The sequence below is a fragment of the Leptinotarsa decemlineata genome, unplaced genomic scaffold (assembly GCF_025532065.1).
Source record: "Leptinotarsa decemlineata unplaced genomic scaffold, Ldec_3_MD MMD2_tig00026282_RagTag_RagTag, whole genome shotgun sequence".
NCBI lineage: Eukaryota > Metazoa > Arthropoda > Insecta > Coleoptera > Chrysomelidae > Leptinotarsa > Leptinotarsa decemlineata.
The window spans coordinates 7,426,062-7,453,623 of record NW_027412668.1 but is presented as its reverse complement, the minus strand read 5'-3'; the positions used below and the strand labels follow the sequence as shown (position 1 = coordinate 7,453,623).

Genomic DNA, 27,562 nt, shown 5'->3' with positions numbered 1-27,562 from the left:
TGCAAAGCTTATTGTTGAATCATCTGAAAATGGAATTTTTTACAGGTGATGATCGACTGTATTGTCAAACATGCGCCAAACTAAGTGACTGTTATAAGGAAACAAGTATAGCTGAGGCACCAATCAATATAATAATAACACTGATGATTTTCAAACAAGCCTCAACCTCTAACGGAAGCAAGAAACTCTTTGGAAGGTTCGAAATAGATGAACATTTCAACCTAGCAGACCACTATTATAATATTCATGCAGTCATTGTTCACTGTGGTTCTGACGTTGAATTTGGTCATTATTACGCCTTGGTCAAAGAAGAAACGGACTGGTTTAGGTTTGACGATAGTCGTGTCACGAAGTGTTCTGGCGATGCATTGAATTTATTGGAGCCTCTGGAGACACCCTACATTTTGTTTTATAAGAGAGAGGACATTGTTAGATCAAGACCTTCAGATGATGTGGTGCGGCAGGTTTTTCGGGTTTCCCTGCAGCTGAAAAAGCAAATGCGCCACTGGAATCAATGAAGTCGCCGCGGAGCGCCAATTAAATTTTATGTTTCTTTTTATTTTATTTTTATCGTTGTTTAAACAAATAAAGTTAGAAAATTGACAGATATTTGATTTTCTAATGATTGGTTTCTTAGCAACGCTATAAGTACAACAGCTTACCTGTTTAAAAATTCAAATTTCACATCGATAATTTTCTGACTTTAACATATTGTAATAATATGTTTTTTTCAATATTAAATCGTCGTTTTTCCCGTCACAGAAAAAAATTGTTTATTATACACGGGAAAAATATCAGATTTTAGCTCTCGGCTTTTTGTCTCCCTCCGGTTCGCGTCGGGAGACAACACAACCTCGAGCTAAAATCTAATACTGTTTTCCCTTGTATAATAAATAACTATTTTTTGTTTCGTTACATCAGCTTTGGATCTTTCCGTGGGGGCTGTTTTTTTAAAAATTGTTCTTAGCACTATTTCATTTCCATTGATACACATCTTTCAGATCAGATCAGGAACACATTATTGAATCACCCTCAGTATCAACTCATGCTTTGATTACTCGAATATAAAACTCGTGGAACGGAAGCTGTAAATTCATCGAGATAAATTAACCAGATGAAGATATCATCGATGAACATATTCAATATCGAAGCGCCGAACATAATAAAGAACCAATCGATAATAATTACTACATCGTATCGGAAGATTCGATAAAATGGTGAATGCTCATCGGAAGCACCAAAACCATAATTTTTATTTGAACGTGTTGATTTTGTGGTCTACAAACACAGTTTCGATTTTTATGGGAACACGGAAAGTTTTCCCACTCAGGAAGATGTTACTGAAGGTGATTTAATTGCGGAATAAATTGTAGTTGCTAATGTGTAAAAGGGTTGTTTGAAATCAAGCATATGAAATATTTAAAACTGATGTTACGGATGAACTTCCTAACTCATAATTAATTTCTGTTTCGAATTTTGCTCCAATACTTGTAACATGAAAACTAATAAACTGATAGGACTAAATGAAATCCTTTCATCATTTTTGAAAAGGTTGAATACCATCAACATTCAAATCAATTCAATTATTTATTTATTTATCCATTCAAGCAATGCAAGTTTTAGAGTGAGTCAAAATTGTAAATAGAAATTCGCGTTACAGCTTTCATTTTTTCCCTGTCAAAATACAGGAAAATCTTAGTAATTTACGATTGTTTGAATCAGTTGTAGATTATATGTGTTTTAAGGACAGAAGTAGACCAAAATCTCGAGTGGAACATCCAATTCGAGCTTCCCCGAATAAGTCATTTGATAAAGGCAGCCACCCCCTTCCCACAGCAACCCTCATGTCAAAAATTTCAAATGGAACTAATAGTCAAAGTAGACCTTCTTCTTTAGGTCGGTAGCCGGTCGGTTCGACGTGGGTGCTTTGTTCACTCATTCAATCGACCGCTGTGTGAGTCGGAGGTTTAAACCGCAGGCTGAACACTTGCTATCGTCCAACTCGTGTTAGGAATCACACGTTGAAAGGTAAGACCTCGTTAGTCCTTAGCTCGCACAACATATATTTTTTATATTTGAAACGTCTTTCAATTATATATTCACCTCTGTAACATTTTTGATATCACAATGATAAGCAATGCCAGAAAAAATATTATGTTTGTTTGAAGGTGATTGACAATGTTTCATGATGACTTTCATTAGTTCGGACTTCCATTGTCTCATATTATATAAAATGATTTGAAATCCCTGAAATAACTAAAAGAGAAGAATTGAAAATTAAAGAAGAAGAATAAAAATGAATAGCTGAAAAAAAACAATTATATTAAGCAAAAAACCTGAAATGAAATGATAGTGAAATAAAATACAAGTAAAATTGAACAAATTGAACAAAAAATAAATAAAATTAAATTAAAAATTTAAGAGATTCCAAGCCAAGTTAATTCACGACGTTTCGATTGTTAGTATCTACAATCGTCTTCGGGTGATGATTGGACCGATTCCTCCGTGAGCTGACTATTTATAGGTCATTTGAGTACTTTCACTTATCTCTGCTTTCCTTTTTCCGTTTGGTGGTCATCTCCCACTAAACCAGTGAAGCGGAAAAAGGAAAGCATCAGAGATAAGTGAAAAACAATTATATTAAGCTTAATGGTGAAAACCGCATATCGATATTTATCATCGTTTCTGAGTTACAGCATTTAACTTCTTCCTGTCAAAAATTTATTGTTTCTATGAATAAAAAAATTCCAAAGCAGTTTTTTCGTAGAATTCAATGGGGTGAAAAACTTATTTTTATTAAATGAAATATCAATAGTTATTGACGGAAAACTATTTCTTAACGAGACACCCTGTATATTCCTGCATATTTCAATGGAACTCAAAATTATCTTTTCAAAAATGTAGCACACATTATATTTTGCTAGAGTCATCTTTGAAATAAAGAGCTTTGCTTTTTTTCGTGTTGATTTTGAAAAGCATACTTTGATCAAGTAAGATTTGAACGATGCGGCGATAAAACAGAAAGAAATTGTTCAGGGGTAGCTCTCAAATGTTGAGAAAGCTTTTCACAGCAGTAATTAAAACGCATAGTTTCAATAAAAATATATTTCTACAGAGAAGGTTTTCGAAATAACTACCAGCTGCTCCTACACACAGACGACACCTTTTCTGAATGTTTTTTGCCGAATTAATTAGTTCAATAGGAGTGAGAGAAGCAACATTTTGCATCACTGCCGCTTACAATTCGTATCTAGAAATGGTCGGCAATATAAAAATGAGATCTATCAGCCTTCCTCAGGGGTAAAAGTCCATAGGCGTTAGGTCCGGTGACCTGGCTGGCCAACGGTTTGATCTTTGGTTGGCTATCCAATTATTACCAGAATTTGCAACCAAAACGCTGATGACAATTACAGTGTTGTGAGGCGAAGTCCCAGACTTGTTGAAAATATATTTTTCTAAGCTCCATCAGTGGCAATTGATTAGTACAAAAACCACTAATTGCAGAGAGACTTTACTGCTTGAATCAAAATTTGACAGCTACCAGTAAAGATTTGCAATCTGTTTTATCGTCGCATCGTCGAAAGCCTACTCAAAGATGACTCTACCAAAACATCAAGTGTGTTCTACATTTTTGGAAAGGTAATTTTAAGCTCTATGAAAATATGCAGGAATATACAGAGTGTCTCATTGAAAAAATAGTTCTTCATCAATAACTACTGACATCTCATTTGAAATATGTAAAATACGTAAAAAAGTGCTTTGGAAATGTTTTCATGGACGCAAGAAATTTTTTACAAGAAAAAAGTTACAGACATTTTTCGAAAAAACATGCTGTAACTCAGAAACGATGATAGATATCGATATGCGGATTTCACCTTTGAGTTTGTCATAAAATTTGACCTCCCCAAATACAGACAAGAGTTTCCCTTCAAAAGTGTCCAATTTGGCCCTCTGTGAAGTTATTTTTTGCATATTGTAAAGTAAAAACTAAGGAGCTGTAGATTATACATATGTAGCATTCATATGTACGGGAAGATTTTTGACGGCCCAAATAGTCTCTGTCTTTGAAGAAGTCTTCAAAAAATAATGCATGGGTTTCAAATCTGGCAAACTAGGTGGCCAAAGGTCATTGGAACATGTTATTCAGAATTCGATTGACACTTTCCGTATTATGGCACATTCTATTTTTTTGTCTTTTTTATGAAAATCCGGTGAAAATTGAAAGAATTCTCAGCTTAAGCATTTTTTGAATAATTGAAAATCTCCGGAGCCTTTTGAAGTACATTGATTGCATTACCGATTATAGTAGTGCTACTATGATTGGTAGAACTTTGTTTTTCAACTTTTGTAGAATTAGTGAGTTTTGTATTCTTGTAATTTCACCAAATACGCAACATAGCGGGCTATGAAATAATAATTTGACATTGAATTGACCAGAAAAGTTAGAGTTATACTGTTTTCTTTTACTCGTTTTCTGAAAAAAAGTTTTTTAAATTGCATCGTACCTATGTAGGTACTTCGTGCAAAAAGTTGTCCATTGCAGTAGTTGGTAAATTGGCAAAAGTTAAATAAAAAGCGTCTAAATATTACATATTTTATTATTACCGTGTTAGGAATCACACGTTAAAAGGTAAGACCTCGTTAGTCCTTAGCTCGCACAAGTTTCTCAACTTCTGAGAGTTGTCGTTCGTATGGAGGCGGCAGCTGATTAACGGAAAAATAGATTTTAAACAGACAGATTAGATAGATATGTTTATTGAAAAATACGATACATCCTATTCGCCAATAAGAAGAAATCAATTATTAGCAGAAGAATTCCAGAAACAACTTAAAATTGTAACATATTATATTTGTTTGTATGAAAAATTAATACTTATCTAATTATCTTCACTTGTTTTCCGATGAAAACCTGGTTTTTCATGGTAACGTGAGACGAAATTCTCATTTCATCGGCAGAAACCTTTTGGTGCGAAATTTTCTACGAAATCAATGAAACAATATTTGAAAAAACAGGTGAATCTAGAAAAAAAACTGAATCATGACAATGTGCGAATGCATACATCTATCGCATACCTGTAACTCAATTTTTATATGAAAATAGTCGTTTCGAAAGTACTTCCGTGTAATTCAATATTCATGTGGAAATAGTTGTTTCGAAAGGGCTTTTTCTTCCGGTTTTTATCTGAAAGTCACTTTTATGCATGATGTACACATCTTTGTGAAGAATCTGCTTCGAACTTGATTGCTTTCTTCTTTTTCTTTGGGAGTTTCCCACTTTTTTGTGTAAAAATAGAAAATTTGAAAGCCGGAAAACATTTTCCCCATAAATTAGTCTTCCCTAAAAATATTTTCCTTTTATATTAAACCCTTGTATACCCGGAAAGTGAAAGAAAAAATAATTTTAAATACTTAATCCAGATTCTCATAATAATAATAATAATAATGTAATAGTTACTGATTGCCCCACTTTAATTAGGGATTTGTGGTGGTAATCACGAAACTTTGGCTAGGCGTGAATAATCTTGTTGAACTGGCACACTTTTGAGTGTTGAACAATAATAAACCGGTCTTAGTAAACAATAATAGAATGATGGACCTACGGCAATGAAGGATTTGTGAATTTCATTATGTAAACACCAATACTGGTCGCGTGGCGTCCTGCATCTCTACTCCTTTTAATAAAGATTATTATCTATTTATTATTCGACCCGAACGAGAAGGAAGCAATTGTTTCATTTAAATATTTTTCTCAGTGAAAACTGGTACCTGGATTTTGGATAGATTCAAGTACGAAACCAATTACTGAATGAGAAATATTCAGTTTCACAATTAATGAAAATCAGATTAGAGTTTAACACACAAAATAAGGAAAGATATCCCTTTTTCAATGCAGGAATTTTCATTCCAAGAAGATGTATAAATGATTTTTACGAAGCGTCAGTCATGGCCGATTTCATAAAGAAGCGAAAAGGTTACTTCACCTTTAAAGGATACTTCAATAAATACCATTCATTTCATAACCAACTTGAAGTATTCTTTAAGCCAAAAACGCCCTTTGAGTGTCGATTTCTCTACTTTAACTCGCTAAAGTGTCATTTAACTACTACAATATAACCTCAATTTTTATATTTGTGATTTTTTTGTGCTACTCGCTATGTTTGCTAGTTTTGTGTTCGTTTAGTCGTTGATCATAATAATATGAATAATTTTGGAACGTCTAGCTCAAGTTCATCTGATGAAGAATTTATTTATACTAGACCAAAAGTGTATAGGAAAAGAACAGACTGTTTTGAAAAATATGATGAGCTAGACTTTTACCAACGTTTCGCTCAAAAAAACAAACTGTTTTGTATCTACTAGATGAAACAAAAGAGCTGAATTACCTACTGATAAGTAAGTTGTACATTTTTTTATTGATAATAAAATTATCAAAAACCATGGTGCATTACACCTTTACAACAATTATTGTTGACTTAGAAAGTCTACGCAACAGGAAGTCCAGCTAGCAGGATTATCAAAAAAGTGTCTATTGCTATTGTCTCACCAGTCCGACACCACATTCACATGTATGAAAATAATCGAGAAATGGAAGAAGCAATTGAATAATTTTATGAAATAGCTTCATTTTCCAAGACTATGGGAGCAAATGATTGCACATTTATTTCTTCCTCTTGAGAAACATTTGACGAACTTTCTTATTATTTTACAAAATTTCTATTTTTGTCCAAATAAATCGTCCTCACAAATAATAAAAACACCAAACACCACAACTTTTAACCTTATTCATTCAAACACGGAAAAACCCTCCAAATATGACAAATCTTCAATTTCACTAGTTCGGACTTCCATTGCCTACTATATAAAATGATTTGAAATCCCTGAAACAACTAAAAAAGAAGAATTAAAAATGAATAGCTGAAAATAACAATTATATTAAGCAAAATAAACCTGAAATTAAATAATAGTGAAATAAAATACAAGTAAAAATAGAACAATTGAATAAATGAAAACAAAGAAATGAAAAAAGAAAATAAAAATAAAAAAGTGGAGAGATTCCAAGTCACGTTAGTTCACGACGTTTCGATTGTTAGTGTCTACAATCGTCTTCGGGTGATGACTGGACTGATTCCTCCGAGAGATGACTATTTATAGGTCGTTCGAGTACTTTCACTTATCCCCGCTTTTCATTTTCCGCTAACTGGTTCCGTGGGAGATGACCGTTTGGCGGAAGTTGGCCATTTTTCGCTTGATGATGGGTTTCCATATGTTGCGTATTTCTACGCTGGCTTGGCTGAATACGTTGTTGGACAACATGTATGCGGCTTCCTTGAATTTTCTCCTAAGCCAATGTTCCTCTCTGTGCAAGATCTCAGCTTGGGACCACTCGATGTTGTGTTGATGGGTCCAAACATGGTCTGCTATTCCTGATTTGCTGGTTTCCCCTCGCTGTGTGTGTTTCTTGTGCACGGCAATGCGAACATTCAATGGCCTCTTAATTTCACCAATATAGGATTTTTCGTACTCACAGGATATCCGGTAAATGAAATTCTTGGAATCGCAGTCCGCGTTTGGTGGCCTGGTTTTCGTGAGGCTGCTACGGATAGTGTTACCGGATCTGAAGCAGGTTCTGACGTTGTACTTGGAACCAATTCTTCTTATCCTCTCCGATAATCCTCTGATGTAGGGAAGTGCAAGCAATGGTTGTGACGGCTTATCTTCCTTGCGAGGCTCCTGCTGTCTTTCAGCCAAAGTCTTTTCTACCATCGCTTTGGAGTAGCCATTCCGTTGAAGATCATTTTTGATGATGTCTAGTTCCTTCTCGAGACCTTCGTTCGTATTACAGAGCCCAAAAGCACGGTCTAATAGAGTCTTGATGATTCCTCTTTCAGTCGATTGATGGTGGTTGGATTCGTGGTTCAGATACTGTCCCGTATGAGTGGGTTTTCGGTATACAGATGTTTCCCACTTAGTGTCGGTCCTCTTCACCAAAACGTCTAAGAATGGCAATTCGTTGTGGATTTCCTTCTCCATTGTGAAAGTGATGGAAGGTCTCACGCTGTTGATGTGTTTCAGGAAGGCGTCTAGTTCAGTATTCCCATGGTTCCATATTATGAAGGTGTCGTCAACGTATCTCAACCAGACTCGGGGCTTCTTGTGGGCTTCTTCAATGGCCAGAGTTTCAAACCACTCCATATATATGTTGGCTATAACCGGTGAAAGTGGCGATCCCATTGGCAGTCCCTCATCTTGTGTGAAGAATTCGTCCTTCAGTTGGAAATAACAGTTTCGTACACAGCATCCTAGTAATTCCATAATTACTTCTATAGGGAGATTCGTTCTCTCTTTCAGGTTCCCGTCTTCGGATAGCTTTCTCTGTATGATTTGGAGTGCTTCTTCGACCGGAACGTTGGTGTAAAGGCTTTTCACCTCGAAACTAATTAGTTGATCTTCCTGTGTGACCTCAATTGATCCTAGTAGTTCGACAAAATGCCTTGAATTCTTCACAAAAGACGATGTTTTTCCTTGTAATGGTTGTATTAAAGGAAGTAAAAATCTAGACAAGTTTTGAGTAGCCGAATCTCTGGAGCTGATGATCGATCTAAGCGGAACGTCCTTCTTGTGGATTTTGGATAGTCCATACAAGTGAGGGGACTTACTGTGGTGCGGTGTTAGCGATGATTTTTCCTTGTCCGAAAAGTAGACTTGGTGTTTTTTTCAAAATCTGGTACAACTTTCTTTCGATTGATGCAGTAGGGGGGTCCCGTACGATCATTGTGTATCGTCCCTTCTGAAGAACCTCTTCGATCTTCTGTTCGTAGAGAACGGTATCCATTACCACAGTAGCGTTTCCTTCATCTGCAGGTAGGATCTTGATGGTGTTGTCTCTACGTAGGCCGTTCAGAGCTCTACGTTCTTCATTGCTGATGTTAGATGTTGGAACTGGTTCTCGATCCAGCTGTTCTCTAATTTTCCATCTGAACTCTTCTGCCTCGGTCTGGTCAATAGGGGAACTGCTGGATTCTACTGCAGTAATTATCTCCAAAGTGGGCACAGATGTTGGCGTAATGGCGAAATTTAGGCCTTCCCTCAACAAGGATTCCTCTATTCCCGTGAGCGGGAGCGTGAGCCGTTTAAATGCCTTCCTGAGAACATCATGAACATCATGCTAACCATCTTTCAAAAACTACTCTAGTTTCTAAAATTTAAACCCCAAAAAATTCCCATATGTCAGTCTTTCTATCACTGTTATTGCCATAAACCTTTTTCGATATTTTGATTAAAAATTAACACTCAAACAAATAATGACCTTATCAACAACACAAAACATTTGGAAGTAACTACGCGCATTACTGGTCCAATCACAATCTTCACTGGGTAGCATTAGCTCGTTCCACATTTGTGTACTGATACTTTGACAGGACCGCCGTATTTAGATTTCCTTAACACCTTATCTGAACAATTATAATATATCCCTGTGTCCGAACCACCAATGAAAAATGTCAACAAGATGACGCTTCCAATTGAAATAAATGACCAGTGATGGATAGGAAAGAGGGGTCCATTGCGTTAGCCAGCTTGTTCTTCTGATTTGATTCCACTAGACTTTTTTGTATGGGGTTACCTAAAAGGAACTGTAACTGTTCGAAACATTTCTTTAATGAAAATTATTACCATTCTGTATTTACAATAACAGGAGACTCAAGAGTGGAGTATACAATTATTGGGAGAGCCATTTGAAAAAAAAAATGATGGCAGTTCCTTAGAAACTGCAATGGTTGCAACGATTTCAAAGATGGTTTCAGAGGAACATTCTGATATTTACCAAATCCACCTTTTGCTTCATTTTTCGAACTTTACAAAAAACTAAATTCTGAGGTGTCCTGTATATATATATTGATGGAGAGAAAGAAAATCAAAAAGATATTTTTCAAAAACTATTACCGTTTCAACTGCGTTTGGAGACTGATGGGAATGGGAATTGAATTGAAAACTGACTCAGTTCGAGAAAATAGTGGAACAAAATGAAAATTCTGGAAACGATTAATAAAAGGAGAAATTGGAACTGGAAATACAGATTGATATAGAAACAAATTCATATATATCCCTACAAGGAAGTTTGATTGATAAAATTATTATTCTCATTATTGGACTTATTGACTTTTGTTTAACATTAGATATAGCTAATATAAATACTCTTCAAAAATTTTTAATTTCGATTCAAATCAATTTTTTGAATCTGTCATTGCTAAGTAACATATTTATATTTAACTTAACCATACCCATTTACAAGAATTTCACTCTTAAAATGGCATTTTGTTACATGTTATTACATACATTAATACATATAGTAAGAATGAATAAAATGCCATGGAATTTATTTTCAAATATTGATTATTGGAATTAAAAATAATTTTCCACCGCGAGGATGTGAACATGCGTTACATCTAGACATGTCTCACATAAAAAAATAAAAATATATACTGTTTCTCCTTATTTTTGTTCGAACCAATAAACAACGTGATAGGATGAAATTAAATCACATTCATAAAATCATCAGTCTACAACATTTTTTATGAATCGGTAAGTATAATAGTAACTGTTGTGATTGACTATTACAGACATCTATTGATGTTAGAAATCACACGTTAACAGATAAGAACTCGTTAATACATAGTTTCGACTTCTGAGGGTTGTCTTTCGTAGGGGTGCGACAGCTGGTTAACGGAAAAATAAATTTTAAACAGATTTAAACTCTTGGGATGAATTTAATTAATCTAATTGCTAACTTTAACGTTATATATCATGAACAGATTCTAGTTTTTCATGTATCCTTTGTCATTTTCTGTCAACTATACCTGAAATACCTATACTACAAATCCCATGACTCCCGTCCCATGACACAAAATTCTACCGCCGCCTATGGCACGGACCTTACAAAAAACCCAAGGGTACGTGGATGTGGAAAAACCACTTAGCGAAGAAGCAGCAATCTAGACAGGATGCAGGATACAACTGCATTTTTTTATGCACAATGCATAAGAGAACACCTAGTATAATCAGAAGAAGATATCAGTTTTTGAAAAATATTCAAGGTCCATTAGATCCTGCTTAAAAGCTAATTTTCGAAATTATCTGTAGAATATTCATTAGGCAACTTTGGAAAGTACGTTTTATAACAAACAACTCCGCTAGAGCTCGATACCAGCGAGAATATTTTTCAATCCGGTGCAATGTTGCCATCCACTCTCATCTGGTCCAGTTTTCAATCGCTGCTATTGTTGTACTATCCGGGAAAGTCCCTCGATCTAGAGAGCTGCCGTGCTCAACCGGCAACAGCGTTTCAACATAACCTTTCGCAGCAGGCCTGTTATGCAGGTGGGCCGACCGCGAACGAGCTTTTCCGAAAGCTGACGATACATTTAGACCGGTCTTGAGTTTGCTGTATTTTCGTGTGCGATCTAGCGGCGGAAGGTGCGCTACGTAGACTTGTTTCTCTCTGTACGTGTGTGACGACTACGTAAATTTGTGTAAAGTACTGTGCGTTCGATTTTTTCTGTAGAAATGTTGCACGAGGCAACGATGTCAACCTTCAGTCCCCATTAAAAATGTGGTTTGAATCTCAGGTAAGTCGAAAAACGCATTTTCTCCATAATTTTAGAAAGTGGCTATTTTTTCAAATTTGTTGTTAGAATCGCGAAAATGTTAGTTTTGTCGCGATTTTTGGTTTTGCACGAAAACTTGTATTTTCTTCCCAAACCACTGAATGAATTCTCGATTTACTCGTTAAATCTGTTTTCACGATACTCCAACTGGCATTTCCGCCCATCGTCCACAGAAAGTCGCGATATTTTCAGTGAAAAATCGCCAATTTCAATTCCCACGTGACAACTGTCAAATTCGATCTAGTTACCTTTGCTATCTCCGCATGTGTTTTGTTTTGAAACGAGCGGGATCGCAGTATGCATTGAAATGATTTTATGCACAGTCGCCCAGTCAAACAGTCGACTCGACACCGCACGCGGGTCTTTACAAAGCTGTCGAGGATTTGTTTGGTCCATTGGATATTACTCTCTTGTACATCCAAAGACTTCGAATTGTGGTGGGACAGGCGCCAGCGATGCGATGCTGTTTACGACGACGCTTTGTTTTTATTTTTGTTTCCGATATTGGAAGTGGAAAAGAGCTCCAAGAAACAAAAGCAACTTAGTTTTCTCACAAGTTTTTTAGATATGCCAGCACTAATGGAAACTCTATCATTACTGGTTTGAACGAGTGAAATGGTGCAATAGGTATTTCAACAAAATTTGAAGTGTTCCCCGAATGAAAATGTGTTTTTGAACTTGCAAAAATATTGAACATTTTTATACTTTCGTGAAGATATATTCTGTAGTTTCCAGGTTTTTGTTTCTTCGATTTTGATTTGAAATACAATCTACACAAATACAACTGACAGAAGTATACCTCTTTAGAAATGATTTTTTTCATTTGTCAATTAAACAACTGTCAGAACTTTGTTAGGGTTTCCTTGTTTCCTTCTGAAACAACGTCATTATTTTTGCTAAAATTGTCACGGATTTTCAACAATATTCACTTGTCTCCACGATGATTGTATTGTTACGCCCACAGTTGCCTAGGAAACCACTAACACGGTGTAACAACTGCTACACTGTCATTGGATCGATCTGAGCGGCTAAGTCGGCTTTTTGTGTTTAAAAATAAGCACGCGGTGGTTGTTAGAAAATATGTTGAAAATTATTTGAAGATGAAATCGGTATTTATTTTCCTGTTTTGAGCACTGAACTGTACATTATTTCATGGGTTTTGCTGCTTATTTTTGCCTATTCTCGAGTTTGAATTTAGTTTTCATTATCCAGAATTTTTATAAGCATCTCAAATGGTTCTAGGTTATTTTTAATTTTCAAAAAAGACTGCGTATCAGTCGAGTTCTGCGTAGATAGTTCGACTAGATCTATTTTTAAGAAATTGCCGAAGCTCTAGGAAGGTAGACGCGCGATTATAAATATTATTTTTAAAAATAGCTCCCGTAGTTCAAAACCGGGAGCTACTGTTTGTTATAATGTATAGTAAAAAAGTGAACAAAATGTCGGGGCTAGTTCAATATTATTCATTTCTGTGCGTTTAATTTTCCAAAAAATCTAATTTTTTCTTGAGGACCTGACGACACCTTGCGAAAAATTCGGGCAATGCAGTCCCTATGGTTTTCCTCAATTTTTTTCAGTAATTATGAACTTATTCAAGAATACCATCATTATCTGACCTCCAGTTACGAAATTCAATTATTTTTTGAAACATCGCTTTCAAATTTACCGTCACTTGTCAGTTTGAAAAAAACTCATGTCTTCGGTATGAGATGTCATAGAAAATCGAAACGACTTGACCCTACAGGTGCTCATGTCCATGCAGGTGTTATTCAGGAAGATAAATGGGACCAGTTGCAAAGAACTGTCAGTTCCAGCTTCGATCCACGGAATTGAAACATGACATCAGTCGGTTCCTTTTATATTCTATTATATAATGTAATATTATACTCATTTATACCCAGGGCTGGCCTGGTTTAAATCGTGATTTGAATCAATCAGTATTTTTTAATTTCGACGAAAATCACAATCATAAACTAATAAACTATCCAGCAAAAGTAATAATCCTAAAAGAGTTCAGAATTAAAAAAAAAATTATATTCAAAAGCTGAATTAAGAGTATGAAAATAAAAATTAAGTGAATATGACTAGTTTTCTTCAATATCTAATATTGTTTTCAGGATATTATAGTTAAATTTAAAAAAATTGTTTATTGAAGCAAACAATCAATGTTTAAAAAATATTAGTATTCAGTTTTCTGCATTTTCTTGAGAATTTCATGGTGCATTGGTTCACGGTTCATGTTTTTTTAGTGCACCATCTAGGAAATAAACATTGAATTAAAAAAATCAATCCGCACTCTACTTTTGTAGAGTTCGGACTGTTTCGTCTTGAAACAAGTCAAAGCCTCGCAGGATTTTCGACAAGAATAAACCAGTTCAATCCAAGTTAGTTCGAAACCGATTTTGTCTCGCAGGAGAACAAAAAAAATTGAATAATTCAATTAAAAGCACTTTACAGCGGCCTGTTTTATATTTCCCGGTCAGGCTTTAGAATCAATAAATTTAAGGTAATTTCTGTTGGGAAATAAAGTAGATAATTGAAAGTTACGGAAGCTGTAGGTATAATAAAAAACAAGTGAGTATGAAAACTAATTCATTGAAAAATTATATATATCAAGTATATTATATGCACATCAAAAATTATTGGTAGCGTCCGTTTTGTTCAATAGAAATACTCAAAATCGAAAACGACTTTTTGGAAGACTGGTCTGTTGTTTGAAACATAAATAATTCAGGTGACTCAATTTTTCATGAGACCGTTAAATTACTCTAGTTGAAGCCATTTTTTTGATATGAGAAAGAACAAAGCAAAGAAATTGGCAAGTCGTTGCCTACAGCTGTCGTTATATAATTTTTCGAGGGCTAACAATCCAGAATAATTTTTGTTTGTAAGCAATTTCACATTTACAAATCGAGTGAACAATTTTGTCGGATGTGTGAAATCCATTTACTGAATTTTAAATATTTGGATAAGAACATTTCTAATAATATACTTGCAAATGGGGCCGGTACGGTCCTGTCTACTTCCACAGAGGAGTTCGTAAGCGTCAAAATATAGTAAGTGAAGTCACTTTAGTGTGATCAACGTACTATTATTATCATTCATAGTTGTTTCACACATCCATATCAACACAGAGTAGCAGCTTTCAATAGCATGATCAACAGACTAGTGAATGATATTTTGTGTAATGTGAATTTCAATTAAGAATTGTAAGATTTTCTGATGAATAAAGGTGTAAATATAGCGTTTCAAACCAATAATGACTTGAGCATGCATATTAAAAAAAACAGAGACAAGAGTTTGGTAGTCAGATAGATCAGGAGTGTATAAATTGTCTTATGGTTCGTGTCCTATGTTTTACATAGGTCAGCCTTTAGGAACATTTGAAGCACGCATCAAAGAACACAGAAACAGTTTTCAGAAACAAATTCAACGTATGCTACTCACCTTGAGGTTTGAAAATTGACCTTCTGGAAATAATGGAATTCGACTACTCCCAAAATCTAATGAACGATCAAATTGAGTTGAATAGCTCTCCGTTACTTGGTATATTCTTACTTCATTGTGCTTTATCACTCTAGAATAATTAATATTTAATATTTATTGATTTATTGACCTGTTTTTCACATTGTTTTTGACATAACGAAGGCATACCCAAAATTTTGGTTACTTTCGTACAATACCGTAAGTTTCACGTAGACTGTTGTACCTGTTCAATTAAAATGAATCAATTATCAATCTTTTTGTCCAATTTTACTTCGCTGAAGTTTCCAGACAGTTGTCAAATTAATCTGCCGCTACTTAGAAAACAATTGTGCTGTTGAACGGAAACTATGTCGATTAACTACTATTAAAGCGTATCTTGAGACGTAATGAACCAAAACAAACATTGAAAATGGTGATGAGCATTCAACAGGTTCGAATAATTTACATTAATTTTTCGGGCGGGTACGAATGAATGAATTTTGCGATTCAGTCAATCAACTCGATGGGTATACAAACAACTTGAAATTAATAGACTGCCGATCACATAAATATCCACTCGCACAGGTTACTATATTGAATGGCACAATTTATTATTCATTACACTCGTTAAAAATGTAAACATAACAATGAAAATGTTTATCTGGTGATATTTACATAAAAATACTATAACTATGATATAATTAATCGGCGTAATTGACCTATCGCAACGTAATAATTGTTGATATGACATCTTAATAGAGCGATTATATTTTTATATTTACGTTTCATTCATAAAATAGAGTATAATACTCGCACGTATTGCGTCACAGACTGTCAGGAACTAATAATTTATTGTTGTGATTTAGTAAATCTGTAATAAATCATTATGTACAGTTTTTCTGGCACGCGTCTGTGTTTATATTTATTAACGACTTCGGTAGACAATGAATTAAGAATACTTACTGCTTGTAATAAAGATAGCTAGACTAATGGGAACCCCGCTTCCATCTCAAAGGTCGGCATCGCGTTAGTTTTATTTATTATTTTACCTCGTGCGTTCTTCAAGAACATGTGGTTTTATTATGTCCTACTGTGAGCTCATTTTGTGCAGTTGTGATGGTCTTTTTTGAATACAAAGTCGAATTCATAATTTATCATTCATGAAAAGTTGGCTTTCGGTACCACCAAATTGAAATATCCGGCTCGTAGGACCATTCAGTTTCGAAGAATCGCGACAAATCCGCAGGGCTAAAAATAAAAAAACATAAATATATTTTTTGATGTTTCGTCTATCTGCATGAAGTAATTACACAGCCATAATTTCATGTTGAACAACGATGTATCAGAGGTATTTCTCATATTCATATTGATAATATAAGATACACGAATATATCTGACTATTATTCGTAGGTATAAGAGTCAGATATATTTTTGTCGTAGAAAAATTTAAATTGACTGAAAAATGACATCAAACCGTTATTTTAACACCTCGACAAGTATTTCAATCACCAAGTGATCATCTTCAAGAGGAAAATCAAACTGTTTGATTTTCTGATTCTGTTTGTGAAAGCTATAAAAGTCTATTTAAAGACGATCTGGCAATCTCATGGCTTTTCAGAATTATATAGCTATATCAAAATTATTAAATATACACTTTCACCAGGAACCCGTGAATTTATCCTTTTTGGTATTATTTCAAAGTTGTAGTAATTGAGAAACTTGTCGATATCAAAGTTTCAAAAGAAGAAATTGTTTACACTTGCAGAACTTTTGGATTGAAAATGATCAGAACATCATGTACCCAGTATCATTATCGATATTCGGCTCGAAGGACCACAAAAGTGTAAAAGTGTAAAAAACTACCTTCACATACTATTCAATCGATTCAACTATAATCGAACTATTTCCAACGATTGAAAGATGATTTTACCGCCTTACCAACTTAGTAAGCTTCGTAAGAAGATCATTCCAAATAAACTTTCATCGAACTTACAAACCCGATAAACGTAACACTTGTTGATCGTGAAAAAGAACCAGAAAAACAAGAAAGACTCGAGCCGGAATAAAAATATTCCAATAAGACATTTCCAACGCGTCATTATTCGGAAACTTTAAAAGGAAATCCATCTCTCAGACCCTTCTAAAGAAGGTCAGTAACAGTGTCTGACGAAGTGAAGGGCCAGACAAGGACAGAGACGCCATGAATGGGCAAGTAGCTGGCTGACGGTCGCACATTCTTGCATTACTCATTCCTTTATCTTGTACTACTTATGCGAAATCAAATCCCGGTGCCCCTTTCTGATGCCGTAATCGAAAGTGAACTCCATTCATGAATGGCCGTAGCATCTTGAATACGCTTCTTACGATGTGCCGCGAGATTTCACGTATCGACTTTGAAAGTTTCGTTTTGTTTGCTTTCTTTCATATTTCATTCAAGGGCAACGACGGTGTGATGTTCTTTTGTTTGTTATGTGTGTCCTATATTTGAGGAGACATGCATATGGTTGGAGTAATGTTGATCTTTTTCGATTAAGTAGTCATATTCGGTGTTTATTTTTTCATAGAAATGCATGCATTCGGTCAGTTTGAAATATCCGGCTCGTAGGACCATTGGATTTCAAATGATCCATTTCAAGTCTATACGTTTAACAAAGAACATAAAAATCTTATACTGATGTTTAGTGTATCTGAATTCAACTATATCTCATTCCAGACAAAGACGTATAGGACGTATGTCATAAATAAAGCAGTTACACATTCATACACTATTATAGGTATATAGTTTTGATCTCATCACATTTGTGGAACAAAAAATATATCGACTGAAATTAAGTGTTGTATTCTTCCTCAAGGCTATAGCTTAGCACGTGTTGGTTTCCTTAACAAGCTCTTTGTCTATATTCAAATTAATCGGGAAGTGGTGACAAGTGGTCTATTTATTATCCGAGAATGTAGAGTGTTTTAATGATAGAACATGCCAATCGTTTGATGAAAAAATCGAACGAAAAATATACTAGCACCAAAAGCAATGTCTCAGACACATTTACCTGCTCTAAGGTAGTTGTGGTAGAAGAGGAATATTCAAAACCTTCATAATCAAGTTCCTTTCTTCAGCATGATTTTGAAATTATAGAGCTATATTTTTGAATATATTCCATATGTTGTAGTGTAGTTGTAACAGTGTAATTCACAAACTAGTTTCATCACTCTCATCAGCTCCATTTTGTTTCTCCCGAAGAGGGAATTAGTCTTGTAAAAGACTTATTATTCTCTCTGAAAAGTCTTGTAAAAGAAATGGTTCGCTGTGTCTGTTCTTAAGACAAAAGCCAAAAGCCCCCTCTTTATCACTGAAGGAACTAAAAGCCAACTTTTTTACCACAAAAGTATTTTCAATGTTCTAGAGTAAGAGGAACAAAATATGCATCCATATCTCCTCAGGCGGATCAATGAAGCCTAAAAAGAAATGATCTGGCATCTTGAATATACTGCATAATTTTTGAAAAGATATGCCTCGTTGTTATGGAGACAAAAAAAAGAACTACCATCATCAAAAATTGCAATGAATTGATATGGGCGCCAGATCACAAGAGAGTTAAATTAAATAATGAGGCTAGAGTCCTGGCGAAGAGGGGAGTTGAAAACCGTTCTCTGAACTGGTACATACATATCTAGACTCTCGAAGAGCCTATATAAAGAAATACTTGTGAGATTGAGTGGTTGATCAACTGAGATGTAACTGGAATAAAGTGCCGAGGAAAAGATAAGAAAGTATGGCTAGCCCATATTGAAAGAAAGCTGATCACCTCTAGTTTTTATTTTCGTCGTCAAAAAATACCAAGATTGGACAGGACACTGTTCAATGATGCTACCTCTTGAACTAGAGAGATCGAATATTGAAAATTGCCGCTACTAGGGTTGTACTAACTGAACCGAGGACTAACTAAGGGGGGTTTACACTTGCATCTAGCACTTGCGTAAGTAGTAAGTTTATGACAAAATTCATTTCGCATGCAAGTAAAGGTTTTTCCTGCATTGCTTGTGTTTTGTCATAAAAAAAAACGCCTGTATTTCAGCTGAGTTGAAACTTTACTAGTCGTGCTTACATTTGCTTGTCTTTTTGCAGAATGAACTTCGTCGCTTAATCCAAAGTGGCGTAGTGGTAATAATCTAGATGAGCGACATCAGAATTCAATTAGAACCACACTGCTTCATAAATAGTAACTGATATTGTTCTTTCACCACGCCATATCTTAATCTACGCCATTGATTTGTGTGTAAAGAGATTGGCTTTACCGACCTTACATATGAATCAATAAAAAACATTTGACACCCACCTACCAACGTCTGAGTTGATAGTGAACTACCCAAAAAAATTCCTCAATAGGAAGACTTCACAAATTACCTCTGGTCTGGATTCCTGGCTTCACAGGCCTGGAAAATAATGACATTGCTGATTCTCTTGCAATTAAGGGCGCTGCAAGCAGTTTCGCTTTAGGCTTTGCCAAGCGAACACAAAAAAATATGACTTTTGGCATTATCTACCAGGATTGGCCCCATTCCAATGTATTTATACATTATTGGAAAAATGTAACCAAACAATGCTACTGTATGGATGACCTACGTTGCCTATTAGGCACCATCTGACCTGAAAATAGCTCACCAAATGAATTAATCGGCTTCGCTGGATTTATTAGGTCGAATCTGAATAGATATGAGTTTGAATAAAATCTTACGAAATAACATAGAAGGTCCAATAAACCCCGCTAACTTTGGATATACCTGCGTGCTCATCAATAAAACAGTAACACTTTTGTTAAAATCTTTCGACTTTGACTCGCAATGTTGCGAGCTTAAAATATACAAGTTGATCAGAAGATTACGGGTCTGTCGGTCTTTTCTTAGAATGAACCTTGCCATTCTATCCAAAGAAGAGAAGGAGTAGTATCCGATATCTGTGTAGCCTAACGACCACATCAGGATTCGGCCTCACATATGAATCAATAAAACTTGACCCTTACCTACCAACAATGCAGGGATGACCTACCATCTGACCTGAAAGATAGCTCACCAAATGAATTGTTCGGCTTTGCTAAGAAGCTAGATTTATTAGGTCGAGCCTGAATATATATGAGTTTGAATAAACTCTTACGGGTTGCCATAGAAGGTCCAATAGACTCTGCTAACTTTGGATCTACCTGCCTGCTCATCAATAAAACAGTACTTAACACTTTTGTGAAAATCTTTCAACTTTGACTCGCTATGTGGCGAGCTTAATATATTCGTTGATCAGAAGATTACGGGTCGGTCTTTTCTCAGAATGAACCTCTCCATTCTATCCAAAGAGGAGGAGTAGTATCCGATATCTGTGGCGGAGTACCATATATCAATGTAGCCGCCTAACGACTACATCAGGATTCGATCAGTACATAACGGCCTCGCAAGCGATTCATAGATCGTGTACGTTTCACGTTACTGCTATTGTTCGTGCATCGTAGGAATTCCACACACGGCAGGCAAGACGTCAAGGGTAGCTGCAACTTCATTTGCGTATGCCGGCACAGACAGAAAGTGTGCCATGCCATAAGTTTTATCAGAAAGGTCCCTGACCCAAATAGACATGAATCGTTGCCGTGTCGCCGGCATATGAATCGGGTTGTCGGAATATATAGTAGACAAGAATTCACGTACAAGAAGCGCTGACATCATGAATGAACTTCACTTTCGATTACGGCATCAAAAGGAATCCGTATTCGGATAAGTTGTGTGCAGAGTTGAGCGATGTGGACGGAATTTACGCGGTTCTCGGAAGACGTTTGATTCATCGTCGCTTTCGGACTTGCACATTGTTTATTTTTATCGGTTCGGTATATGGTTACTTTCGATCTGCTTGGAATCGCCGAGATCGAAGATGAGAAAAAGTGCAGCTGGTAATGTCACTGGGACGAGATGAGGATTGTACACGTGCGAAGTGATTCATCTTTCGTCGACTGCGAAGTCGACGAAAGATGATTTAAAAATATATTAGGTTTCTGTTTTTGCTAATTATTGTTTAAACTATATTATCTCAAAAGTCGATGAAGTCCCCCGACATTGACTTATAAAATACTACTACTATGTTGCTGTATCGCTGCTGTTCCAATAGGTTTGTTTTGGTTTACAATTCTGTACAGTTCGATCATGCGCAGTTATTAAAATGTGTTTTGGTTCAGTTAGAATCGTTCTAGTATTGTTCACAAAGTGTTTTGGTTTTCTCCGAACCGATTCGGAACTATTCCAGAACGGTAATTATTCTCTATCTCTCCCTCTCTCTAGTCTTTCTATTATATCACATGTACATGGTTGACATGAGCCGCATTTCAAACTTTTTATTTTTAGTTTTGTTCTTTGTGGGTTTCAGTGTTTTTCAGAGAAAAATGTCATAAGTTTCGTCTTACCAACATTCAAGGTCAGTAGATTTTAATCAAGCCATGTCTTAATCTTTTGAAGCCCGTCTTCAGCAGGTTTATAGATATTTTTCCATGATTCTCCTGAGTATACAATAGCTGTGTTATCAGCATAGCAGGTGAGGTGACCACAATTGTCGGTCATTTCTGTGATACTGTTTATGTAAATGAGAAAGAGAACTGGTCCAAGAACAGTTCCCTGAGGAACGCCAATAGTGACTTTTTTTGGGGTACTCAACTATTCATCAATTTCAACTCTTTGTAATCTATTTGCCGAAAAATTCTATTGAAAGAACAATATAAACCATGAAGAAACTAACATGGACGTTAAAATTTGTAATTTCAATATTAATGAAAGAGCAATTCAGTTTTATAAACTGAAATATAAGAATAAAAGATAGGTACGTATAGTTTCTCACAAAGTGAAATGTATTCCGATAATTCACTCTATAGGTAATATAGGTTGACTCCAGAACACTTTTGGTTTTATATTTCGTTGGAAATTATTATTAATTGTTTTCATAAAATCACATTGTTGACCGATAGTTCTTGCTTCATTTAAAACCATCATTACCATTAACAAAGGGTTTTATATGCCAGAATAGTCATTTGTACCAATCATCCCAATATTCACATTATAAAAAAGTTTATTTATAACACACAAGCTGACTTCATTATAAACAGCGTTGATGATTCTAGATTCTTACAGATTAACAAAAGTAATTCAAAGAAATCGAGGTAAATACTCATGCTTATTCATACATAACCTATAAAATAATATATTGTTAGTGTCATCACAATTCACATCTATATGAAAATTATATCATCTTGTATAGCCTCACTGTATCATTTCTTGAACTGCGACAAGAATACACGTTATATATTTTGGAAAAATTTCAAGTCCAAATGAATTGCATGAAAATTCTACACGTATGACTCGCTACACCAGAGTCCAGACATGTTGATAAAGCCTTTAATTTTCTCAGTACTTCGGATAGTATTTAGTGTTTCAAAACGTTTTGAACTCGACAAAATCAACTCACAATTTTTTTCTGGGAACGAAATCAACGTGAATTCACCAACAGGGCTCTAGGAATTCAGTGAACATCACCAGTAGGATTTGTGTATATCTATAAAAAATCGGATTGTATACCTGTATTTCGTGGTGTATCAGAACACAGTAATTCCTCTATCTCCCACAAACTCAAACACAGTGTTTTTTCTCCATCAAGCCCATCTCAAAACGTCGCTGTATATTAATCTTTACTGGTCGACATCGTACATCCCAATGGAACTTGGAAGTTGTTTACCTGTAGTCAAATCCGTGCAAATCACCGTAAAACATTCGGGTATCGCAACATTTCGCTTCCGTCCGTTTGACCCCAAGATCGCGATGAACTCGGCAAGAAACTTATTTGGCGCGTGGCGTCTGTCACTTGTCGACATGAAGTTGTAGATTAGTGGTACACGAAGCACGTGAGAGAGCCAATAATGCAATAAAAACAGCATATGGGCGGAACTATATGAACTTCACACCCAATCGAGCGGTTGCGGCATATTATCGGAAGTGTGTGTGACATACCTGTTCGTTCAGCAGCTTGTCGACTACTTGATGCGGTAGGTCAGTGTCAGGTGAAGAGTGCCCTCTTGATTGATGACTGTCATAATCTGTGTGTTGTTTCACGCGGATTTTTTATTGTGGAACGGGCCGACGGTGAAGCGGCGTTGCCAGACATCTTAAGTGGATTGGGTGTTAGAAGTGATACTGTGAATTATATTGTTGTTGGATTTATAAAAGTTATCGTTTCTTTGGTGTTTTGGCACACTACTGATTAATGAAAGTCGAAACTTTTACATACCTACTTCGTAGCATTGGGCAACTCGAGATTGTTATTCAGATTTCAAATAATTTTCTGTATTACAACTTAATATTAGTATTGATAGTCTTCATATAATGGTCTACATGTAAGAAACGTTTCTAGGTATTCACAAACATATAAACAGGCACCCTTGTAGATTGAAAAGATGTTGGAGTTTTCAAATATATAAATTGCATTTGAAAATAAATTAGTTTAATTCCATTGTTGAGGAAACAAATCAAAATTGCATTGAAATATTCCATAATAATCATTGTGATCAATAACAGGTAAAATTTTGTGATTGTGAATACAAAAAAGATACATTTCCAATAAAATTTGGGAAAGCAATAGATGTATTTATAATGTGATTGTAGCAAAAAATTACTTTCAAACTTTTTGGTTGGAAGTAATTTTTAAAATCAATTTGAAGATGGTTACTATTACTATGGTTACAGTTACAAAACTATTACAGATAGGTGATTGTATCAAGACATTGCTTTTCAAATTGAACTGAACAAATTGAGCAAAGCAATTCGAATTTTTGGTATTGCCCAGTTGGCAACTAAACAAAACACTTACTTTTGTTGCAATCACATTTCGTTTCATCGTTGATTAGTACATTCTAGAAAGTGCCACCAATTTTTCGTAAGCTTCAAATAGACTGCAGACGAATAGACTAGAATAATAGACTAGTGTTATTATAGAGTATAACATTTTTCAAGTAGGTACTATGAAAAGTAAGTTCTCCGAAAATGTTTTCGACAAAATTAAAAAAAAAATATTCAATATGAATAATGGAGATCTAGAAGATTCTAGTAGACCAAGGATGGTGGAAAGAGGGCCGTTAAAAGAAATAAAAGGTTTTAACAGATAGGTGAAATACATAATTGACTGAAATGAGGCAGAACTTTTAAATTGTCAATTTAGAAGAGATAGAAAACTAGTAGAGCTGCAACATAGGTAATTGAGATTTTTTGTGATAAACTAAGATTAAAACATAGAACTAACATCTGATTTACTCAAAACAAAATTGTGGCTGGATCAAGGCTTTAGAGTGAAAGACTATTTTCTCTCACGTCACACCTCTCAGTATTATAACTATAGTATTATTGCCAATTTACCAACTTTACATTTTGATGACTACAAAAATTGACTTCGTCAAAGCTACTTTCCCGGTTTGTTTGCCGTGGTCTGCGGGTTTTATGATATAGCTGCTGCAGTAGGCACATCTGCAGCATACATACTACATTGTTCGATTGAAAATTGGCAGTTGTCTGACAGATGGAAGATCGTCCATTTTCCAGATGAAAATGAGACTGTTCTCCAGCAAACACACATAGAATGCATCAACGGAAAATATTTAGAAACAATGTTGACACCTAAAAAGAAAAAATCGATGTCTCCTGAAATATTCCATTACTGACCGCAGCCATTTCCTATTTTTTGTACATTTTCCTTGAATTTCCCTCCAAGCAACTGAGTCGAAAGCACCTAGTTTTCATCAACGGCAAATCCAGACAAGACTGACACGCACCTTCGCTGATTAATGATATTCAAGCAGACGAATCGATATTTTTCGATCGAAACGGTTCCCGCACACCTCCACATTCCACTAAACAATTGTCTACAGTAAATCTCAGCCAACGTGACAACCCCGCCGATCGTCGATATGATTAACGGATGCCGTGATTTGTTTACGTAACGCTTTTTTTCACGACTCGATCTAGTTACTAATGGATGGAGGTCACGGCTGTCTCGATTATCTTGCGGGTCCCCTTGCAGACAGTCTATTGTTTCTCTCTCGGTTACGATGCTAATTGTGGCTAAACTAACAGGTGTCGGGTGCTAATCTCCGCTTCTTCTCTCCGTCTGTGAGGTCGCCCGAACAATAATCAAGTGCGCCACGTGCGTAATTTAATCTCCTTTAACTACCTACCGTGGTGTTTCGGCAGACCGCTAGGCAAAGAAACAACGTGTTGTCCGTGTCGGTGTAAAGGAATGGGTGTAATGTCTCGTATCACGACAACTACCACAATTACATCTCACGTAGTTCATACTTTATTGAGACGGTGTAAGAAACGTGGCTTCTGTGAAATCGAATTTGTCAGAAGTGATCTGATTACATCCTTAGTATGTTGGTTGCTATAATGGTCAACATGTCATTATTTTTACGTTTGCGTCTGATTAACCCTGGTAGCCAAGGCTAATGAAGATTGAAAAGTGAAGAAGATTGAGAAAGCTGTCAAATCATTTGTTAGGTTACATCGTCAATACTTTTCTTGAAACATGAAAACATTACCTTTGCATTCAATCCCTCTTCGAGTTGAGGATTTTCTGCTTGAAAAATGAACACTTGCCTTTTGTTGATAAGTGAGATTGAATAACGTAAGGAAATGAATTATCTTGAGCGACAAACAAGATACTAATATAAGGTTAGGTTAGGTTCCAAGTGATTCGACTCTTCATTGCAATTCGCCAAAGTTTATTTGGCTCTCACCAAATCAAACCCTACCAAATAAACACAGCGCTTCTATATTAAGGTCCATTAGTTTATTCGCTAGATAATCTTTCAGCTCCGATGATGAGAGTGAAACTGCCAAACGATGGAAAAATGATTCAGTCCGCTTCGGAGACGGAACGCCGGATCTTCCGACAGTCCAAGTCTCTTTGATTCCGCGAAAGTGGCCTGTAAATATGCCTTCTGGACCAAGTAGATCCAGGGTGTCATCCCCATTGAAGTCTAACTACTGTCTGATGGCTTTATCGAAGGATGGCCATTGATTAAGTGTCTAGGCCAGAGTGCCAGGAATCTAGACCAGAGACAATTTGTTAACTCCTCTCATTGAGGTGGGTTATTTTGGCATTCCAACTTTGACGTTGCTCCTATAGAGCTGCTTGGTTATCTGAGAAGGCTTTAATTGATTTACCATCGATCTCTCCATACACTAATCGATGGCATAAAGTGTCGCCAGGAAAAAGGTGACATAGGTCTCTAGGCAGACTGATATTTCTGTCATTAGTCATGCGGGACTATATAGACCTGCGCCAGAACATGATGGTGTTATTGGTCCATCTGTGAACACCTATCTGTTCTTAGATCTAGTCGTCTCTACTCAGAATTATGTCTAGGTCGAAGTTGAATTTTGGAGGCATTGGGTTGAAAGTCACTCCCAAAATGCTGTAACTTTTAGTGTCGACTATCGATCTGCTAGGCTTTCGCATAAGCTTGTTTTGTGCGATTGGCAATGTGCAGTGTATTGTCCATGTAACCTCCCTAGAGAGATGTGGAGGGGACACACGTCTCTGTTAACTAGAGAGCTTCGGTTGAACCGTTTGTTGAGGAGCCTCCTGCTAACAATTGCTTCTTACATGATCATATAATATATAAGAGCCGAAAAGAGGGGAGTGATACAGCAGAAATTATAAAACTTTGGAAGACCCAACAACATGGAAAACACGACTAACCTATCCAAAACTAGCACTTGTCCTGGACACCAGAACTGTAATAGTCTTCTCGACGCCCGCTTCATTAACCAAATTGGCAGCTTCAAAAGATGAAGACATTCCTTCGGTAGACCAACACTCATCCATAAAAATAATCTACTCAAAATATGTTAGATATGAGTAAGTTTATACAATTTCCTTTACTCTGCATTATTTTCAGGTATCCTCACTCAAATAAATCAAGTGGTGTCAAATCTGGCGACTGTGAAGGATATTACATGGCATCTTTTCCTCCAGTTCAATGTAGTGAATAACGTTGGTCCAAATCATTTGTGTACTGAAGGCGATTTGATGTTGCAACGGAACAATGGTTCTGAGCAATAAGCCTTGATTATTTGACAGTGTTTACTCCATTGATTGGTTTTCATGGGTGGTCGAGATTCTAGTTAATTGTTTTTATCAATTGCTGACAATTGATGTCAGAAAAATGAAAATTTCAAGAGTTTTAGAAGATTTAATGCCTATTAGCTACCTACTACAGCAAAAAAGAATAACTGTGGAAGAAGCAGGCTGAAGAAACAGAAAACAGATACTTACAAATATACAACAATTAATCATTCAACATCCAGGTATAATAAGATTATTTATAACAGCACCTAAAGTATTTCAAACAAATAATTAATAAGTG

The 27,562-nt window shown here is 35.8% G+C and overlaps 1 protein-coding gene across 2 annotated transcripts in view; it reads left to right on the top strand.

The window, feature by feature from the left end:
- The first annotated feature begins 11,434 nt into the window (after positions 1-11,434).
- Positions 11,435-27,562, top strand: part of tara (SERTA domain-containing protein 2 taranis) — a 48,222-nt gene continuing 32,094 nt past the window's right edge. The window contains exon 1 of one of the 2 annotated variants that reach the window (XM_074179748.1): positions 11,435-11,624. In XM_074179748.1, the coding sequence (XP_074035849.1) occupies positions 11,607-11,624 (18 nt within the window). In that variant the 5' untranslated portion in view covers positions 11,435-11,606. Of the gene's footprint in view, positions 11,625-27,078; positions 27,504-27,562 lie in introns of those variants that run through there. The other variant, XM_074179749.1, reaches the window with a different exon arrangement.